At 45.8% G+C, this 21,716-nt stretch overlaps 2 protein-coding genes across 5 annotated transcripts in view; one reads left to right on the forward strand and one right to left on the reverse strand.

Annotated features, from left to right (window-relative positions):
* Positions 1–13,426, reverse strand: part of LOC149355230 (condensin-2 complex subunit G2-like) — a 133,035-nt gene extending 119,609 nt beyond the window's left edge. The window contains exons 1-2 of the mRNA XM_089583722.1: positions 12,609–13,426; positions 10,553–10,649 (exon numbers count right to left, since the gene is read on the reverse strand). Coding sequence (XP_089439848.1) covers positions 10,553–10,649; positions 12,609–12,710 — 199 coding nt within the window. The 5' untranslated portion in view covers positions 12,711–13,426. The remainder of the gene's footprint in view (positions 1–10,552; positions 10,650–12,608) is intronic.
* A 4,327-nt stretch (positions 13,427–17,753) lies between these two features.
* LOC149355232 (kinesin-like protein KIFC1) overlaps positions 17,754–21,716 on the forward strand; it is a 38,164-nt gene continuing 34,201 nt past the window's right edge. For all 4 annotated transcript variants that reach the window (XM_089583723.1, XM_089583726.1, XM_089583724.1 and 1 more), the window contains exons 1-2: positions 17,754–17,919; positions 19,093–19,124. In XM_089583723.1, the coding sequence (XP_089439849.1) occupies positions 17,910–17,919; positions 19,093–19,124 (42 nt within the window). In that variant the 5' untranslated portion in view covers positions 17,754–17,909. The remainder of the gene's footprint in view (positions 17,920–19,092; positions 19,125–21,716) is intronic.

Below are 21,716 nucleotides of genomic sequence, written 5' to 3' on the forward strand. Positions count from 1 at the left end.
TTTTGGCTCTTTGCAGCTTGCCTTTCCTGTCTTCCTAGCATGCATACCAACTGAGAAGACAAAGAACAACAAAACACTGGCTGTGGCAAGTGTGAGCTTAACCAAGCTTTCAGGCACTGCTCGTTATCTTGATACCACATTCAGCCCTCAAGAAAGCCACCAGCTGTCAACTTTTACACACATGTGCAAAGCTTCATACGAAGTGCCGCATTGGTTGGAAAGTGTAACACTGAAATGGTAGGATTTGTCGAATAAACACCTTAGGGATCATGGAATAATTTTCTATTTTGATGATGCTCATGATGCTAAAAGTTTAGAAAAGAAATTTAGTATACTATTACCGGTGGCATATCTATGCACATAAAATGGCAGAGGACGTTCTGCCCAGTTCATTTTTCTGAGAAATATTTACTGTGTTCGCTAGCTCGCATCAAAAAGCATTCATTTAAGAAATAAAGGATGATAGGTGACACAAAGACTTCGTTGCTAGATGTAGCAAAACCTAACAGAAAGCTGTGAGACTACTCAGTTTTAAACTTAGCACCTAGTTGGTTTGGTTGGTTGGTTTATTGGGGTTTAACGTCCCAAAGCGACTGAGGCTATGAGAGACGCCGCAGTGAAGGGCTCCGGAAATTTCGACCACCTGGGGTTCTTTAACGTGCACTGACATCGCACAGCACACGGGTCTCTAGAATTTCGCCTTCATCGAAATTCAGCCGCCGCGGCCGGGATTGAACCTGCGTCTTTCGGTCAGCAGCCGAGCGCTGTAACCACTGAGCCACTGCAGCGGGGGAAACTTAGCCCCTAGTATTTAACTGCCGTATTTACTCTGGTAATTTGTGGATTTTACTCCTAAAATTAAAGCTTCAAAAAAGGGGGAGCGCAAATTATGCAGAGATTTCGCGAACACTTCCTAAAAATGTCTACAAAGGTCATAGCGCACAATGTATACTTGTGTACTGCCGCACATAAGTCGACCCCGCAACTCGCACCCCTTGCTAGCCAAAAAAAAAAGTTGACCCCAAATAAAATTCGATGCATACGACCCTCTCACTTCACGCCACACCAGAACCAGGTTACGTACCGCGTGTTCCGTATTTACCTGTCCAGATTGAAAAACAAAAATTCTTCTGTGTAAACTGGCCTATTAAGGCTCAATGGCAGTCTGAATTTTTTTTCTAGATAGTTTAACATCGGAACTTGCCTGCATTGTCCGCAATCAGCAAAAAACTGGAGTCGACTCCGTCGGGGCGAGCGGAGGAACCGATTTCACAGCCTGCACCACCTGGCGAGCTGCAAGGCAACTAATGTCTCAGCTCGGAGCTGGGGTGGGTCTCGCTGTTCCCCAGATGGAGCAGACTTTCGAATCGGCTGCTCCACTCGCCGCAACAAAAATTCAGCTGCAGCCGACTGCAGTTTCTCGCCGATTCTGGACAATCCAGGCAAGTTCTGATGTTTAACTATTTATCTAAAACACAGACTACCATAAGCTACCTTATGGTCAGTTGCTCAGCCCAAATATAGGCCAGCAGTTAGCGCAGAATTTTTTACAACCCGGACAGATAAATACAGAAGAAGTGGTACTTCCCCGCATGATGGCACGACGGCGCAAGCGCAGCTCAAAGCAATAAGCGCGGAATGATACAATCACAAAGTCAGCAGTCAAAGGCAAATGGAGATACAAGGTGATGGAACGGCGCCCTTGCATGTTCATCACAGTGCCCGGCTGAGCAGCAGCAAACAGAACAGCCAATGGCTTCGGTAGTTTTATTCTGGCGCAACGCTGGCAAAGCACGCTCCAGAGGTTACTGGAAGTTTGCTCTTGCAGCCTTTCATACGAGGAATTGACTCCAGGCGTATGCAAGCCAAGTAAATGGCACACAATTTACTTTTTCTTACCGGAACCAATTTAAAAACGAATTACCATTTTTGGAACCATTCACTCACATTTTGCAGCCACACCTACATGCATGCTGGTGTGCTTGCTCAGCAGAGGGCGCAAAATATGCACGAAGAAGTTTTTTTATATAAATCCAAATAATAAATTAGGGGCACACAAATTATGTGAGTAAATATGGTATATCTTTATGACCAGTGGTAACACTCCAATGCAGAGAAACAGAATAGCAAAGAGGCTCTCAACCGAAGTGGTCCACTATTGTATAGGCATTTTCATTTCTTATTCATTCAGGATGCCTTACAGGCTCCAGGTTCGATAATAAATGCAAATTCGATAACAAAATGCAAACAAAACTCAAAAAATACAGCCAAGAAAAAAAAAAGAATGCAAGCAATACGCACCCCCAACAAAAAAAGCAAGTAGTGCAAAAAGCAGCAAAAAAAGCAAAATACAACAAGGTTTATGGGGTTTAACGTCCCAAAGCTACTCAGGCCATGAGGGATGCCATAGTGATGAGCTGTGGAAATTTCGACCACCTGGGGTTCTTTAACGTGCACTGACATCGCACAGTACACCGGCCTCGAATTTCGCCTCCACTAAAATACAACAAGACTCAAAACCATGGAAAAGATCTGTTCACATGAGAAACTAATCCAGCTGGCTGCAGAATTTGTATGATCAGATAAAGAAGCAACATATATAGTCAGAAAAACTGTTCCAGTGTGCGGTGGCACATGGGAAATCAAATGAACTAAAATGCATTACCGAAAACGTGACAATAGCCAAGATGACTGAGGTCATGCTAATGAGGTAGAAAGTGCTTGTAGCAGGAACAGGGTTTTTCTTAGGGCTACAGATGTAGTTTTGCACCAAACAGAGCAAAGGAATGGTTTGACGAGTGCAACAGAATTCTGCACTACCAGAACAAAGCGGGTCCGAGTACGAGAGTCTGGCACAATGGGGAAGTGGCAGTGCTGGCTGAAAACAGCACTAGTAAACAGGGTTGGTCAGACTTCATTGAAAAGGGAAAAATCACAGGACAGTTCGGAGTTTGTAACACAAATGATTCAGCGTTAGCTGGCTCGTGATCGCAAAGAAATGGAGACAGAGTGCAGTGGTTAGAGCAGAAGCTCTAACCTACTGGCTACTGCAGTGGTTAAAGCATCCACTCTAATATAACTTTAACATGTTTCCATTTATTTGCAATCAGAAGCCAGCGAGCTATCATTCGAGTTCAACACGTAACCATCCTGCGATTTTTCTCATCACTGCAGCAGTGGCCTAGTGGTGGTTAGAGCATCGCCTTGTACTCTGGAGGTACCGGGAGGTGCAGCAGGTGCTGGGCTCATCTGTCGGGGGTGAATTTTTACTGCTGCACACCCGAAGGCAATAAGTTTAGGCAATCAGACGCAGTTCTACCTGTGGGTGTCCAAAGGTGTGCTTGCAGACACCTATGCCAGGAGCGCAAAACTCAAAAATGAGCTAAGAACACCTAACGCTGTAACCACTAGGTCACCACAGTGAGGGCCTGGGAGCTATAGCATCTTCGTCATATGCGGGATAGGCTGCATTTTGGCTGTTACGCTCATAGGTGGTTATGCATTGTTACCAGTGGGTGCCCACCCGTGGGCTTTGCGGACGGCACCGCTGACACCACATTTTGAGGAGTGAGCTAAGAACAGCTCACACTGCAAAAAATGCAGCACATCAAGGTACTTGTCAGACTGAAGAGCAGAGGGTGGTATCGGTGGAAAGGGGGCAATTAAACTGGTGTAACAAATAGCTACGGCAGCCCAACTAATAAATCATTTGCACAAAAACTGAAGGCCATCTTAAACTGCTGCTACAAATTGTCCAAACAAAAAACACTATCTCTTACTCGTCAGCAGACTGTGTGCAGGGAGGGAGAGGAAAGAGCACCGTTGCAAGAAACGTGGCTAGCGCACTCATTTTGTGCAAACAGAACTTGCATCTACACTTGCCTGGAAAGTGTCAGCAGCCTCTGGGTAAGAGTCCCCATTGCCTAAAATAGCTGAGGTGAAAGGACAGTGAGACCTCTGCACTCTAGACACAGCGAGGGTCACAGCCCACAAGGACAAGGCAATGAACTTTGCAAACTCTCAAACCCAGAAGAGGCTGTCACGCAGACATTGCCAGGAAGTTCACAAAAAAAGCAGTCCCTTAACTTCGAAGACAATGCCAACATGGAGCCCAGCTCAAGAAAAGATGCAAACTTAGCGCACATTTCCAAACACCTATGAATGAATGAATGCAATGCTGCTCTTCATAGGGACGTACAGGCTACCTCACTAAACAGGGATGCTAATACAGATGCCAACAAGATGAAACAAGCACATCAATGATGAAGAGGAAAAATCTCCCTGCATTCCAAAGGTCCAGGAGAACGCAAAAGAAATGCTCATATATGAAGCTGAAAATCTCAGTGAAGATGTCAAAGATTGCGGGCATTTCTCAGTGCCACACTACCCAGCAAGGAAGGAAAAGAGATAACACTGCAATGAATGCTTTCCTTATATTATCACAGCACTCTCCGGTGTTCCACCCTTTTACAGTGACCACACATTCCCTAAATAGGGAATGCATGCCTGCCCCCCTTAGCACAGACTGTACCACAGGCAGGTGAGGAGGAGCACAGCCAGCACCACAAGTGGGGAGGAGACGATAATGCCAGGTAAGGTTAACAGGGGAGGGGATGTGCATTATTTTCTTTTTTTCACACCTCTGATTGGTACCCCATTCTTCTGTCACATTCAACATGCACCATGACGTCCCCACTTAAAGTACTGAGACATAGATTTAGTTGCATGTTTTCGTCTCGGTTATGATCCATAAGGTGTCAGAATAAATGCATCACCCCACAGTATTAGCCTACGACCACTGCGCAATTTATAACCGAGTTTCCTCTCATTGTTTCATCAACTAAACAATGGCTGTGACGTCAAAGATGGCTTCAGTTCATGTGAGGCATAAAAAAAGCTGCAATTATAATAGATGATATGTAGTTTTACTTCACTACAACACTTAGGTCAGACTACTTCAAGAGCCAAAGCCACAACAAACAATGTATCAGCGATTATACTGCAGCTTTTTCTCATGCCTCGCGTGACCCAAAGCAACCTAGCTTTGACGTCGTAAGCCAATGGTGGGTCCGTGAAGCTGAAACCAAAACAACATCAAGAATAAATTCAATTATAAATTATTCAGGAGCCGTAGGAGAACACCATAGTATGATCCATGTATACTAAGGTCACAACACGTCATTTCAAAGAAGAAAACAAGGAAGCAAAAATTTGGTGCTTATAGTCTTTTAAAGGCCAACTGCAATGAAATTTTACTTTGGCTGGAATGCCTTTTAAATATAATAGGCATGCAATAAAACTAACCGTGACTATGCTCTAGACTTCTTAGAGAACGAGCTCTATTATTATAAGAGTTTAAAAAGCGTGTAATACAGGACGTACTACATCCGCCAGTATGGACGAGAGTGGCGCTGGTGAACACACTCAAGGCTCTATTACACTACGCATAAATACCTCCGAAAGCAGAAGATTGGACAGCCGTGGCCGTAGCTCAAGTGGTAGAGCACCAGACATGAAACTGGGAGGTCGTGGGTGCGGATCCCACCGGCGGCATGTGGTAGTGTTTGCTACTGCTTTTATTCTCCATTAATAAAAAACTACAAAATTAATTAAAAAAAGACATCCCCTATGCTCCTTGGTTTCGGTGACAGTTTGCTTTCATCATTTATGGCATAACGAGCACCTCTTTCCATTCCCTTGTCGCACTAAAAAGGTCTACAACAGAAGACGCGTGCACCTGTTGGAATACCGCGCAGTTGGGCAATTCACCCGACATGACGTAGGTGTTGACTGCCGAGAACCTTATCTAGCCGGGCCTGCCGCGAATGAATGGTTTATGAATGGCCTGGAATGAAAGGCTGGTGGCTGAAATATGGCTTGGCTAACCTATTCTGGTACTGTGGAAAAGTGCCTTGAAATTTTAGATGATATTATGATGCCGAAGTGCTGTGTAGCTGTCTGGGGCATGAAACTGCATGCCATACATGAATCTACAGTCCCCGTCACAACTATACAGACCGAGGGGTCTGCTTCTAAGATGTTTAGCATGGCTCCCTAGCACATCAAGCAGTCCAAACCTTGGGAGCATGTAGGACTCGAAGCAATTCCTCTTTAGAGAGATTTGGATTGCTGAGGATGCATAACGAGGCACGCTGCAAGCCTCACAAGCAAACCCCCTGGGCTGTACACTTTTGACGGGGAGTGTACATGCCGCATGCATTTCCAAAGAACAGCAAACAGTGAGTTTTGTGCGGCTAACTATTTTTTTCACATGGCATTTAGGTGCGGTCCTTGCCTTGTTTGGTCATAATCAAAATTTCACATCAGCTGCGGCTACTCTCAACAAAATGAGTTTTCGCAAAAGCACTACTAGCAGTGAAATCTCTCGTCGGAGACTTCGATGCATTCGCTTGTACTACACATACCATCATTTGTTTTCAATGCTCTCTCTAGACGTAATACTAGAAAAAATCCTTTTACGGGATGAAAAACTTCGCTGCAGCTGGCTTTTGATTCTGCAAAGCACATTTTCATGTACGTTCATATCTTATGCTTTTTGGTGAACTTGTTAAACCTTAACCCTTTAAAAGTAAAATTTTTTTGAAAAAATGCCCCCTGTGGTCTGTTTTTTTATTAGTACCGTATTTACACGATTGTAAGTTGACTCGAATGTAAGTCGACCCCCCCATATCTCATATGAGGAAAAAAAACAAGATTGGAGGTCCCTTAACATTCCCCTTTAAAAGAGGAACGCAACAGCATTATCCGGCTGCCGCCGCTTATCCTCAGCCGCTACCAGCTGCCATGTGCGGGCGTGCCCCTGGGCACATTCCATGGACTACTAGTTCCCACTTACACCATCGTCCTCACTAACGCTGTCGCCGTGATCATTGCTGCGGTCCCATAGCACACTGTTCTCACGTCGTCGTTCAGCAAAATTCTGCACTTCGCATACAGCCACATCACGACATCGCATGGAACAGCTGAAAATTTTGCCTCCCTGCAGCCACCACACCTTTATCACCCATTCCGAGGCGTCGAACTTGCAGCCCCGTGTACAGTTCGTTTCTTCAGCGTAAGGAATGACAGCCACCTTTAATGTAGCCATGAATGAGCGCCGGACGCTTACCGGACTCTGAACACAAATAACGACTAACAAAGCGCTACGTTCAAAACTGGTAAAGCATGGCCAGCAGTCGTCAAATGTGTCAAAGCCAAAGAGAAACTACACGTGAGCGGTGTCGGCTCTTCCATCAGCTACCGACACCATTGCCATCCCGAGTGGCGGTGCAGTAGTGGCTGTGCCGCAGCGACTGTGACAGTGGCCCTTTCACCAACTATCAACACTCCCTTGAGCGCCGAGTGCGCAACTGAAAGCAAGAAAAAAAAAAAACTCGAAGAACACTTGAGCATCGTCTTTAAAGAGCAGAATGAGATAGCATTATCGCACTGCCACTTATCAGTAGCCGCAATCCGTAGCCACGCGAGGGGAGTGCGGGGGGGTGCGAGTTTGCCGCTTATCGACAGCCGCCATGGGGTGCCGCACGTCAGGAAGGGGATGCCTGTTCTGCGCGTTAACAGAGCAGCTGCTCAGGGCCAGCACCAAGAGGGATGCAACGGAGCCCCACAGTAAGAATGGAACCACGCTGTAGCATCCCTGATATCTCATTCGTCTCGCCCCTATTTATGGTGGCATGCTTTGGTCTCGATTATAAGTCGACCCCCCTACTTCGGATTTTAAAATTAAAAAAGAAAGCACGTCGGCCTACAATTGTGTAAATACGGTACTTCAGAATGAGAGAAATCGCTAAATTAGGTACAAACATTAAAAAAAAGTTAGGATGAACGGTATTTAAGCCCCATTCACTGCACCTGTGCTTTCGCGATGTTACAGGTGCGTTAGCCTCAGAGTCAGGAACGCACTGCTGCGTGTAGTTCCTCATCTGAAGATGACCTGCCATCTTCCGACTAAGACTCGCTACTTGGTAAGTACTTCAAGTTGGAAACCATTACTGTCACTGCCAGAAGCGTAGATGGTGTGCGTGGCTATAATGAAACAATGACACACAGCTGAACACCTTAAAGTAAACTGAGTAAAAGCGGAGAGCTATAACACCACATGAGTGCCAGTAATAAACTAAGCAAAGCGCCAATCAAAATAAAAATCAGCTCTTGTGCACCTTCACAAAAGCAGACACCGTACATGACAAAACCAGAGCTGGGCTAGCACCAGATGTGATGTGATGAACAAAGCAAAAATTAATACTTGTTTCTCCCGCAAGACAGAGGCACAAAAATTATTTTTGCAAGTCTCAAGAGATGGAGCCACCTCCCCTCAAGCACCTACTTTTGGTATGGCATGAAACTTCTAACACACCAGCACCACCATAAATGAACAGCACTGGCCATGTGAGAAACACCTGCACTGCCATACATGTACAGCAGCAACTCTCAAAGGGCTAAACTTACACTAAATTGGAAAAATATGTTGTTTTTACTGAAAACAGAGCTTGGATAAGCCAGAAAATCGCATGAAAACAAAAGGTGTACAACAGTATATGCTCCTCAATAATTCCAGTCACTGTGCCCCAATCAAGCGAAATTTCCAAGATGTGCAAGCCAACCAAGCACAAGCTCTCAGGGTCATTTGTGCTTTTTCCGAGCACTTGAGCCACTATATCCCTGATTCATATCAAGGAGGTACACAGTACTCACCATAGCAGTGATAAAATAACAAAAGGTCGTTGAAACAGAGCACCGAGCAGTTTTGATTCTGTGATCTTTCTCTAATTCGTCAAGGGCTCATGTGGTTACACACCATAAGAATTACATTCTTGAAGTACAATTTATTTGTAGCATTCAAAGATAGCGGGAGTCGACACTATTTCTAACGTGACCGGAACGCTCACTGTTAGGTGAGCTACATCAGTAACTCTCAGACTGCAAGCCCAGAGCAACTCTTCTGCTGCTAGATAAGAAAGCAATTACAAAGCAAGCATGACGTACATAGCTGCCGCACTCCTATCGGTAACTGAATATCCCTCATACACACAAGAGGGTAACTGATGCCCACATGTTACGTCCAATACGCTGTGTTACTAAAGGCACCAAAAAAAAAACAAGACGGCAGATGCAGAAGACACGAGACACACATGCAGGCGCAGTAACAACTGATATTTATTCTATGCGAAAAAAAAAAGCTAACTGCGGCCCAAGTTATAAACATCCAGACAATCAGTGCAGTCATGCACAGCACGGAAAAAAAAAAAAACACAATGCAATACCATTTTTTTGTTTATGCATCACACCAAAGGTATGAGAGCTCAGTCACCGATAAAAACACCGAGGGATCGCTGTCACGACTCGTCATACTTTTTGATCTCAAGCGCTTCAAGTATTTCTCTCCTTAACTGACCTTGAGCCCTCTCCAGAGCATCGGTCTTGTCAAAGTCTGGTGCACACTCATGAGCCTTACAGTGAGCACTTATGTGGCCCAAAAGCTGATTTTCAGTCTTGTACCGATGCTCATACAACCTGTCACTTAAACATCTCCCCATTTGTCCAACGTATCTCGCACCACACAACAGAGAAACGAAATACGCTTTTTTCTTCAGACAGCTGACACGCTTCCAGCCATGTTTCTTTCCCCAAACCTGCTTGTTTTTTCATCTCCATTCACCTATCCACATATCAATCCCAGACGTTTTGGCACAGAAAATAAAACCGTTCCGCCGGCCCGTTAGCTCACTTGGCTGTAGGATATGGCATGAATATATGGAATGGTGGCAAATCTTCTTTTAGAAGTGCTGGCTTGACCATGGGTTATGTTGTTGGGTTTCTTGAGCTCGATTTACACTGATGGTGAACTACTTTTAGGGGGTAGAGCAAGTAGACATGCCAGCTGCGTATCGCTCTGCTACATGGTGCTCTTAATTCTCAAGCTCCCAGGGAAGGGCAGGACGAAAACACGGCGAGAGGGTCAAACGAAGTTCAGGGCACTGCCATTCACGACGCTTGAGCTTTGGCGCAAAAGAAGATGTTTGTCTTTACTATGGACATATGATGAACTACTTTTCGGGCAGGGATGCAGCCAGCGTAGAGAAATGCCTTAGCTTTGGCTCAATTGCATGCTGCATACGAAATGCAGAATAAGTAGCTTTCTCCGCTAATGACCACAGCAGTTCTGTACAAGGTGGAAGGCAGCATGCTATGTACTGACAACTTATACTAGCGAGCCAATCCATTCCAATGATACGACCCAGTTTGACTGCCCACCAGCACGTTACTTGAGAAATGAAAACTCACTGTTCACAATGCGCTTGTTGGGTGCAGGTATGGGTAATGAATTCCACGTGCTGTCAAAGGAAACTTACAGGAGAAGCTGTTTGCTTCACCAACCAATGTCAAAAGTAATAAAAATGAGATATGAAATGAATATGGGAGCAAGTTTTTCAGCAGGCAGAGCTCCACTAAAGAACACAGGTGCCCCTTCCTGCTTTCCATGAAATTATCGACCTAGAAGATAGCTGCTCTGCCATGACAGCAGTCTTACCATTCAGACCACGTGCAAAGTTGACCATAGAAGCACAGCCGATACCGGCATCTGCAGCTGCATGACATATTGCAACCAATGGAAGGCATTCTTGCTCCTGAAAAAACATAGAAACAGAGGAAGGATTAAAACAAGCTGACATAACGCATCGGCATAACGCAGGTAGACTGCAGTGCGTAGCAGAAATGCATGCATGATCCACCACTAACTACAACTACTCAGATAGGAGATACTGCTGACAAAGTAAACAATACAAAAAGGGGCACCATTTAGCAGGTGCCAGTGTCGATCATTAAAAAGGCCCAAACCCCCTCCTCTTGAACCTGGTAATTAAGTTATCACATTAAAAGGCAGACTGCACTGCCACGAATGTCAGCCAAAAGCTACACGGCAGCAGTTCGTAACGCTCAAAAATGGAGTCTAAAGGTCTTCCTTTTTCAAAGCTGCTCTATTCAACTCATCATGACAATACTGCAGCCAGCAAAGGGGGGTAAGCTCTCATACTAACTGATGCTGCGGCTCAAGGTGTAGAAGTGGGAGCCAGGCTGTTGCGACACTAGGCATGACGGGGGGGCCAGGGCAATGCTCCCAGAGGAGCAGGTGGATGTAAAATGGAAAATAAGCGGCAAAACCTAAATATTGCACAGGTAATTCCTCTGCTCATATTGCAAGCTTAGGTAAACCTTGCGAGATGATATTTTTTGCATGGCAAGCGTTTCTTGTGACCAACAATACAGTGGTTCAATACTGCTTCAAGGTTATCATCTGTTAAGCAATCGTGAAAACTGAAGGCTTAGTGCATAGAAAATCGCAACACATGCCTTCTTCAACATGCGCTGTGCAGCCAGTGCAACATGGGACATGGAGTGCACGGCCAACATGATATCTACCACACTGTCTCATGATAGCCACCGACATTACAGGTGAAGTTACGCACATGCACAGCATTGGCTGAAAGTGATAATGAGTGCCAGTTATGTACATCTCTTCCGAAAGAAAGCAGAATAAAAAGAAGGAGAGTGCTCTCAATAAAGCAACACTTTTGGTGAGCAGCAACATGCAATCTCCAAACCGAAAGAGCAAAAGACTTTCTATGCTTGCACCGCTGAGCATACAAGGCAAGGGCGCTACAATGCACAATTACCACCAACTATGCATTCTTCACTATCACCCGCAAACAGGACACCACAGAGGGACCAGAGCAATTTGTTCAGTCAGTCTCTGAAAAGATGGACATGCTCATGGCTCATCATCACTACTCAAGTCATTCTGCACATGTCAGGAAAACAGGCAATTATCACAGGACAGTGCTGCAGGAGTTTCTGTCAAAGCCACGATCTGCGCTCCGTCAGGCTGCACGTTACAAAAAAATATGGCCACTATTTGTCAAAACACAAAGGGACTGATTGAAACACCTCAGAGCAGAGCATATTTTAAAGAAAAATCCTTTGTATCTAAACTGTGCTGATGGCATTGTGAATGCGGTGATGACACAGAATGCTTGATGAAGTTCAAGCTGCCAGTGATCAGCTTTCAAAGAAAAAAGCTGCACAAAGTGTCAGTTCAGCAACCATGTCACTCAGGGCAGGAGTGGAATGTCGCTCCCTCTGGCTTTCCCCATGTCAACACAGATGTATACTTAGCTTGGGCCCGATGACTTTGGGACCAAAACTACTATACCTGTATAGAGTGGGTCCACTGAATGTTTCACTGGTGTCGGCAGGTAGCACAGCAAGTGAAATGGTATCCAATAGGCCTTCTGTGCTACTGGGAGTAGAGCAGGATTGCAGTGCAAGTGTACTAGCATGCCTTAAGAGTTTGCCGATTCCCAGCTCCGGGTCCTTGCTCAAAAGGTCAGGTGGCCTCAGTGATTAGATGACTAGCAGCAGTCACAAGGACTTCATGCATCACTGTTTGGCAGTGCTGGCAAATGGCATAACTCCAAAGAGAATCTGTCAGCAAATGGCTGTGATGACCCAATGATATGGGAATAATATGGGATGCATCGAGGCCTGAAGCCTGGACTTTTTCAAGAGCGCATTATAAATGTGCTCACCTGTAGTGTAACTGACAGTGGTCCCAGAGTCGATGACCGCATCCGTGGTGCCAAAACTTGGGACCGTGTGTGCAGCATGCCTGCACGTCTCGTGTTTGTCATCAGCTGCTTTGAAAACTGGAGGTTGGCGCGCGCATTCCGGTCGGCGTGCAGATCGACAAACACGGGCAAAGTGATCCGGCTTTCCACGCAGCAGGCTTTGCCTTGTGCAGGACATATTGCTGAACAGTGCGGACAGGTACGGACCAGAGGTACAGCACAGGATGCGCTCTTTCGGTTGGTCTGATGGCCGGTCCACTTCCTTCGGTTCACGAGCTCTTGTGGGCGGTGTGTGTGCAGTGCGACATTTGCGGACCAAGCTAGAGCGCTTTACATGCTCCTGGCCTAGCTGTTATCGGGCCATTGTGGTGATGCGTACGCGCACGCTTATAATAGTTCCGTTCATGACAGGCTTGAACAACGCTTTCCTTTTTTTGGAAGAGTCGCCGCCGTGCAGGTCTGTACGATATGTGCGACTTGATTTCAGCTTCCGGGCCTTGCAAATCCGCATAGCGTCGCAAGTGTGGTGGAACATGTAAGCGCTGAATTTCGCTTGGTAAGCTGGCCAACTGCAGTCGTCGTGTAGACGCTGGGGGTTGCGACGTTACAGGAGTCGGCTGCTATGTTTGTAGCGGGACGCGGCGTATATACTTCTCGTGCGTAGTGCAGAGGCAATCGACCATTTCGCATCGCGTTGGTTGATATATATCAAGCGAGGAGAACACCGACGAACCTACCTTAGCTGACAGACACTTCTGGCAACGAGGCCTCGCGGAGTAGGGATCTTCGCGGGACAACAAATGACGGAAACGCAGTCACGGAAACAGCTGTAGCAGCGTGGTTTCGGTTTCGGCGGTGGCGCGAGGTGTGGTTTTGTCCCGTTGATGCGGTAGTGGTGGTGCCGGGAGGCTGTCGATGCGATGCTCCTAGGGGGCCGAGCTATTTTTCTTCTCATCCCATCCTAGTCGCGACTGTAGTGGATAGCATCCTGCACTGGCAATACTTGTCACACAGCTCGCATCACGCAAATGAACCTGTTGCAATGCTGGTGTTGCGCACACGATGTCCTGCCGAGTGTTCCAAACCAGAACTGGTCGTGGACAGAAGAAAATGGACCAAAATTCGGAGGTAAAGTCTCCTAGCGCGCGTTAGCCCTTGCACATGAAGGCAGCAAACATTTCAGTTTTCGCTACACAACACCACAGGAATTTGAACGCGGAAGCGAGTGTCCCAGATAATTGTAACAGGCTTTTCAAAAAGTGGCGAGTGAAACCAACTCATTCCTGCCGACAATCGTGCGACCTGTAGTCCGCGGTATTTTCTTTAGTTAGTGAATCAGCTCATTTCGAAAAAAATGTCTGTTCGAACAATGCAGATCGCCTAAAAAAAAAACCGAATTGAAATATGTTCGCAAAAAGGTACAGTTTACGCAGCTCAAAATGCGCGAAACTGAAAATATCTTTGCAGCAGTTCTACTCGATCCAAGACACGCGCTGTCAGCGAAAAGAATTCGCTTTTCTCCGGCGTTTTTCTGTGAGCGCAGGTAGCACCGAACATTAAAATAAAGTTATAAAAATGTTATGTGAGTTGCAGTACCAAGGTTAAATTGAAACGTTGCATTAACATTAAAATTAACATATATAACGTTATATCTAAAACATTAGAATTGTAAGTATAAGCATTATATTGCTGGATATTCATTTTTAACATTAAAAATAACAAAGATATATGTTGTATCAAAAGCATTTGTTTAACGTACGTTTAGTTTATGGGGTTGAAAGTCCCAAAGCGACTAAGCTAGGCTATGAGGGACGCGTGGGCTCCGTAAATTTTGACCACCCGGGGTTCTTTAAATGTGCACTGACATATCGCGCAGTACATGGGCCTCTAGAATTTCGATCGCCTCCATCGAAATTCGACCGCCGCGGCCGCGGATCGAACTCGTACGTACGTCTTTCGGGTCAGCAGCTGAGCGCCATATAACCACTAAGCCACCGCGGCGGCGATACGTTTTATAAATAGTTGTCTTCTAAACAACGTTTGAATCATATAACATTAAATATATAAGTACTGGTCCCGGAACTTTTCCCGCTCTTCATACTGTGAACAAACTACAAGTACGCAACGCTGTGCCCTCCACAGATTAATTACGCGCACAGCCCAATTCTTTGATAACAAAACTTGTTACCCGTTCGCCAATATCACTGTTAGGACATCCGTACCTTTCGGAGGTATTGTTTATATGAGTTCCATGTTCTTTACTGGGGAGTATTAAGTGTCGCCCTCATTGCTGGTCCTTAATAAATTGTACGTGTACCATCACAGATATATCCTGCATGTTCTTGCAGGGTGGCTTCATTTTCGAGAATGTTACAGTTATGTTGTTTAAATGTTTTGATGTTCGGAAAATATTATTTGAGCGCATTTGTAATAACATAACAGACACAGAAAACGGACATTAAGAACACTGAATTAATGTTTGAGCAAAATAAAAATGTAACATTAATGTATACTGTTACGGTGCTACGTGGAGATTTTTTTTTTCTAAAATATCGGGCCTGGGGCACTCAAGCAGCACCGCTGTCAAGTGATATATTTTAAATTTGGTGCTCTTTCTTTTAGTGGTGTTGGCGGCGAAGTACGCAAAAGTGGGCAGCTGCCGCCATTAATATATATATATATGTCACTTTAAAATCGGCTCAACTTACCGGCTTCTCCTGTGCAATAATCTGCCGCATAGTGGTTTTGAGCTGCTCGAACGCGGCATCCCAAAGGGGCCCCAGTTCTTCCGAGGGCAGCTCCTTGATCATCTGCTCGAGCTCAGCTTTCGCTGAAGCATCCTTCTGCAGAAATTATGAATGAAAAGACGCTGCACTCACGTTGAACTTTTCGGGCTAGCAGCGTATGCTTAGAGCATTTTTTTTTAATTCCAACCAACAGGAAAGGCAGCGTGCAAGCCTCTCAATATTAGAGCGCTAATTAAGATACAAAAATGAAACGTAAAACCAACACTGAATTATTTTAGAGGTATATAGGTAGTGTTACCACATATGGAAGCTGACGGGCGTGCGCGACGAACGGTCTCGCATCGGGGAACGCTAGCGCGGCGACATTTGTGTGACAATGCAAAGCGCATCTCAGATTGCGTAGAGCAGACGACGCGGCGGATGCGGCTGCAACAGACTGGGCAACCGAATTCTTCAAGCGCGCCGCTTGTTGGCACGTACCACCGTTCGTCCGGAAAGGGCTGCCACAAAGGCCAGAATATTTTAGAAGAGCAAGGTTCCGGGTTAGTTGGTGTAATGCATTTAAAGTAAGAAACAGCGCGAAGAAACGCGGACACACGAAGAACGCTCGTGTGTGTGTGTCGTTCTTCGTGTGTCCGTGATTCTTCGCGCTGTTTCTTACTTTAAATAGAATATTTTAGGCACTACCGACTGTTGCGTGAATCAGAAAAAATCGAAAAAAAAATTCGCTCGGCCTAACCGCACGTTTGTTCGGACTCAAATTTCGCACAGAGGTTGCATTTGGTGGTCAATTTTGTTTCATACTACATCATCTGCGGCGACGGAGAACCAAAACCGAAAGACTTCGCAGCAATGGTATCCGTAGCGCCATCTCGCACCCGCCGGAGAAACGAGTCCTCTACCGGGGAGGGCGTGGAGGGGAGTTGGACTCTCATAGCCAAGTCACGGCCATGGCCTCCTCTTGATCGCTGTACGACCGCATTTTCGGTGATGTCTTGCGCTGCTTCGCAGCAGACAGCACCAAGCAAAGATAATTTGCTCACCAACTTAGCACAGCTGGGCTTCTCTGGTGGGTGCGAGATGGCGCCACGGGTACCATTGCTGCGAAATTTTTTCGGTTTTGGTTCTCCGTCGCCGCAGACGGTGGGGATTTCCAAATAATTCTGACCGAAGCAGGCAAGTACCCCACTTAAGTGTAGTACAAAACAAAACTGACAACCGAATGCAACCTCTGTGCGAAATTTGAGCCCGAACAAAAGTGTGATTAGGCCGAGATAATTTTGTTCTGATTTTCTCTCCGTGGTCACAAGCTTGTGTGTTGCACGAAATAAAAAAAGTTCGTTGCACACTTCTAGCGATACTTGAGCCCATGACATATCTGAAATTATTACCACCTACTATGCTCAAAAGCAGTACGCAATGCTAGCAGACGAAAACTGCCGACTACAGCTTTCCTAGGGCAGTCCTCGCCCGCCAAATTTGAACCACGCCGGCAAGACGCCATGGTAAGGCAAAGCACAAATCTGCACAAATATTCGAACGCGTTGTCTCGAAAAGGACACTGAGGTTAAAATGATTAACGACAGAAGAGTTACTTACGCGAGAAGCTGCCAGCAGCAAACGTTGTAAGGTTGCAGTAGCGGACTCCATTGAGCGGCCAGCGAGATGGCAGCGCTTCCTAAGGTTTTCCTGGAACAACACCTGCTAGCGGCAACATTTCCACTCTGGAACTATGTATGTATCTACACCGCTAATAGAATGCCGGACGTTAAATCGGCCGCGTCACCGTTAAAAATCTAAGAACATCTGACCGACAACTGAACGCTCGCGCTATTTCTGATCGGACCGATGGCGCTTCGCGGATGATTACACTAAGTTGATGGTGATGATCATGACGACAAACGAAATTTTGGTGCCTGCAGTTGATGGCACTTGTGGAGTTTTCTGCGCACTCATGCGGTGCCGCACATTCGGCTGGCCGCCACTCGTGCCGTGCTGTACGCTTTATTGAGACGAATACGACACGAGCCCGCGGCACTACACCATCGCGGAGGCCAAAGGGGGTGGAGTGCGGTCAGCGCACGCTAGCAGACGCCGCGAGCAGACGACGCTGAAGATGCCTCGGCGCAATACCCAAAGTGCATTGCGACTTTCGCCTGCTTGTCGCTGTCGATGCCGGTAATGCATACTGCTTATAAACGCTGCCTGTAGCAATAACGAAATGAGTGGAAATTATTTATTCGTTTCTGTTCTTTTACCGAAACATTAGGGGAGGACATGACTGAAACCATACAGTTTCTTACTATTCTGCAAAACGACAAGAGCGCCACCACGCTCAAGGGCCACGTGATAGGCTGGGCTGACAGCGCGTGCTGAATTCGAATACCTCGTCGCGACTTCTCCACTGCAGCATTTCAGGGATATCAGCTTCCGCGGCTTGGCGGCGTTTCTCCATTGATCTTGTTTAGTGCGTCTTCGCTGTGGACTGCGTCTTTACTCGACTCCCGGCAACAGCATGAGCCAACGTGAGTGCTGCTTTGTTCTGGTGCCGTATGTTTGGGGCGGCGTTCCGCGCAACGAAAAACCTCAACTGGTTCGTGCGCATTTCTTCTAGTTAGTGCTCATTTCCGTCCAGCCTCTAGTCATAATCAATGCTCTAGTGTTTTCCGGGAACAGCGCTCAAGTTAAGGACTTCTGAAACCGCAGGCTTTGCCGTTGCGTTTGCGCGGGGTGTTCAGCGTTGGTCGGTTGTTAGCAGAGCGCACGTCTCGAAGGTAGTCGCTTGGCAGCTAGCGTTCGCTTCCTCGCGGCATGAGCCTTTTAGAAAAAAAAGCGTCTCCTTTCCAAAAGGCAGGAAGCAGTGTGTGAATGCTTGTGGCTTTACTTTGTATTTCTTTTTTTTTTCCCACGCTAAAAATCTCAGCACCGTTCTCGGACGTGCCAACGCCCGCCGGATTCGGGCAGTTTACGTTGAGTTCAATGTGCGTGATGCAAGCGTGCTTATATTTTCCGGTTTTCAAGCACAGCGTGCGAAGCAAAGCCCCCGAATATATCCGCTTTAGAACCCCCAAGCTTCCCCTCTGGCTTTTATCCGCAGCTTGTTACGGCAAAAAGTGCAGGTGCGCAGGCAATGCTCTGTACACTCAATAATGCGTGGTTTTCAACGGAATTGCCTTCTTTTGCTGCCTCAACTGAGTAGGCACCGAGTACAACACTGCATGTTTCTGCTCGCTTTCCGTGCTGTGCAAATCGTTCCTTTATTACCTATTTATTTCAAAAATACTGCAGGCCTTACAGCAAGCCCAAGCAGGAGGGGCATAAACATGCACACAGAAAGCCATGAATAATTAATAATTGCAAATGCGGTATAAAGTAACAAGGCAATCAAACGCAGTTCTTAAACTACAAAATGCAATGTTAAAATACAAAGTATGTGGATGCAAATGTGAATACAGCACAAGCCATGAAATTACAGACATACTGAAATATAACTGAGAATAAGGCGTTATCAATCATTTGCATCAAATCAACGCTGTGTTGAGAAGGTTTGGTGGCAACTTGTTCCAATCATCTCTAGTTAGTCCCAGGAAAATGGTACTTAAATGCATTAAATTCTGCCTCTGTAAGGTGTTAATGACTGCATACCATTATTCGTTCTGGTTGTCAAGTGCGGCTGATGTGTGCACTTCTCCTTTCAGCCCCGTCCCTGCCCGGTGGCTCAGGCCAGATGGTAAGCTATTTTGGGACTCGTTTGCTCACAGCACTGGTTCATATTCCTCACATTTGGGTCGTTACATTTGCCTTCATTCAAATCCTGAGGGGGATTAATTTGCCACCCTCAGGAGGTTACGTGCAAAGTTTAATGCATATAGCGACGTTGATTCTGCAAAGTGCTGCCTGTAAAATGAAAATTCCATCTGTCCATTTCATGAAACTCGTCGCTGCACTCATTTTGCAAATGTTTACAAATGTCATTTAGCATTCAATCCTCCTCTTTATTAGATGTCCCCATTGTACCATTTGGTGACGTTAAGCATTATTTAAATATAATTTTAATATTACTGAGTGTTTTTTTTTTTTTGTCAGGGTAGCTTGGTACCCTGGCACAGACTGGGTGGCACAGTGAGAGGGAACTGCTCACTTGCTTGCTCCTGGCAAGGCCCGGCAATTAGCTTCCATTTAAATGTTTCAGCTTTTACCATACGTGCTGCACTTTGTTTATTTTTATATTTAGATGCCATGATTTTATGACATCTCTTTACGCTGGCTTTTCAGTCTTTGCTGATATGCATTTTTGGATTTCATACCATTTCACATGGCCGGATTTAAGTAAACATCGTTATTTTAGTCTTGGTCACCCTTGCGCCAATAAACTCTCGGTTAACTAGGTCTTAGACTTGACATTGTGTCAAACTTAGTTTCATCCATTAACCAGCAGTAGCTGTTCGCAAAATGTTGAGTTGCCAGCATTAGACTTTGCTTTGATGTGGCCTGCAGTGTTTTAGACAAGCATGTTTCACAGCTCATGAAGTGCTTGTCCGTCATGGCATTGCCACAACCGAGGGCCTTTGTGCTCAGCACATTTAAACAGTGACAGAAGTTGCTGTAGTAAGAATGAACGTGGTGCGTGTACAGGTTGCTTCACCTAAGACTTGACACAATTTTTAAAAATAGGGTTTTTGAGTTAGAAGAGCGCTTCTTTTGTCATAGCATTGTAGCGGTGTAGTACAGTAGAATACAGCTAAGGCGTGCTAACTAGCAGGCTGGTTAACTAATATTGAATAGTTAACTTTTTAACTGTTACTGTTAGGCTTCTTTATTATTGAGAGGTGTGTAGCCCATCGCAATATCCATAGAATTCTGAAAATGCGGTTACTATTGCGCTGTGGCCCAACATATTTTGTCTACATCACATCAAAATACATGCCCTTTCGTGAAGCTCGCAGGCAAAGCATTCTGTCCAGTGCATGTAGGTCATTGAAATATAGCCGAAATTTGTTCGGCCACAGCGCTGATGGTAACCAGGTTTTCAAAAAATTCTCAAAACCAATATGGATATTGCTTACGGTGGGCTACATGCCTCTCGATAATTAAGGTGACCAACAGTTATAGTTGAAAAGCTAACTATTCAATATTAGTTAACCAGCCTGCTAGTTAGCATGTCTTAGCAGTAATCTGATGTACGTCACCGCTGACAATGCTATGGCAAGAAATAATCACTCTTCTAAATCCAAAAGCTGTGTAAAGTCTTAGGTGGGACCAGGTGCACATATATTGGTACCTGGTGAACAAAAAAAAATTGTTTCATTTGGTTTTCTGGCTGTATTCTTTCTTTCATGAAGTGTGCGTGAATGTGTGCAGTTAATCGGACTCTTGTGATGCTCATTCATAAGCTGTCTTGAGACACTGTTTATTGAAAAGTGATGCATTGAACAGGTGGTGGAAGTTGTCTTTAATATTTTGAAACCAGACAGGCAAAAAATGAATGTGGGCCACTCTACTCTTTCTCAAATCGTTTCAGTGGAAGGGACAGATGGCAGCTGACCTTTCTGAACTGTGCTGCTCTGCGACCCTCTGTTGAGTGTCGTAATGGGCAGAATCTGTGGAGACAAGTACACTGTGACGAAAAACTTGAGGGCACACTTAAGCTTCGCCTTAAGGGTATGATGCGACAGCTTTAATGGGTCCTCGTGGTGGCCTAGTGTCCAATTTGTGTACCACTGTGTAGCACATGGCCATTCTCTACTTTACATTCGTAGATCGTGGGGAGCCCCACTTACTGTTTGTGGCTCCATAGTGCAGTACTCCCAGTGGAAACTCCCTTGAACGTCCTGCGGATGTTCAGAATGTCTGCAGGACGTCCAGGGGAGGTTCACTGCCCATCGGGTGGCTAAGTGATGCACCACTGGCCCGGCAGGTGGCTGTTTCAGACACTGCCACTAGTGGGGCTTGGATGGCTCTTCCCAAGCAACCTCCCATGCCTAGTCATAAATTTAACACCTGGCTGCCATGATGGGCAGTTTGTGCACAATCCAATGGGTAGGGTGTGATGTCACAAGGTCACACGACTTAGGTGGTAGGTGGGCCACCTGTTTTTTTGCTCACAACACCACTGCCGGATTTTCTGCAGAACAGGAACTTGAATGCGATTGCATAATGAGAGTGCGGACGCTGCACTGCTAGCTGTGCCCTTGCTATACATCCTCTTTAATCATTTAACGCAATACCTTTAAGGGCCCCATGTCGCAGAAAAGCTGTCGGCATTGTTGTCCATCAAAAATGGGCAACCTGTGTGGCAGGTGGGCCACCTAGGTCGCAGGAC

This window comes from Amblyomma mixtum, chromosome 3 (genome assembly GCF_055824585.1).
Source record: "Amblyomma mixtum isolate Tamu chromosome 3, ASM5582458v1, whole genome shotgun sequence".
NCBI classification, from domain to species: domain Eukaryota; kingdom Metazoa; phylum Arthropoda; class Arachnida; order Ixodida; family Ixodidae; genus Amblyomma; species Amblyomma mixtum.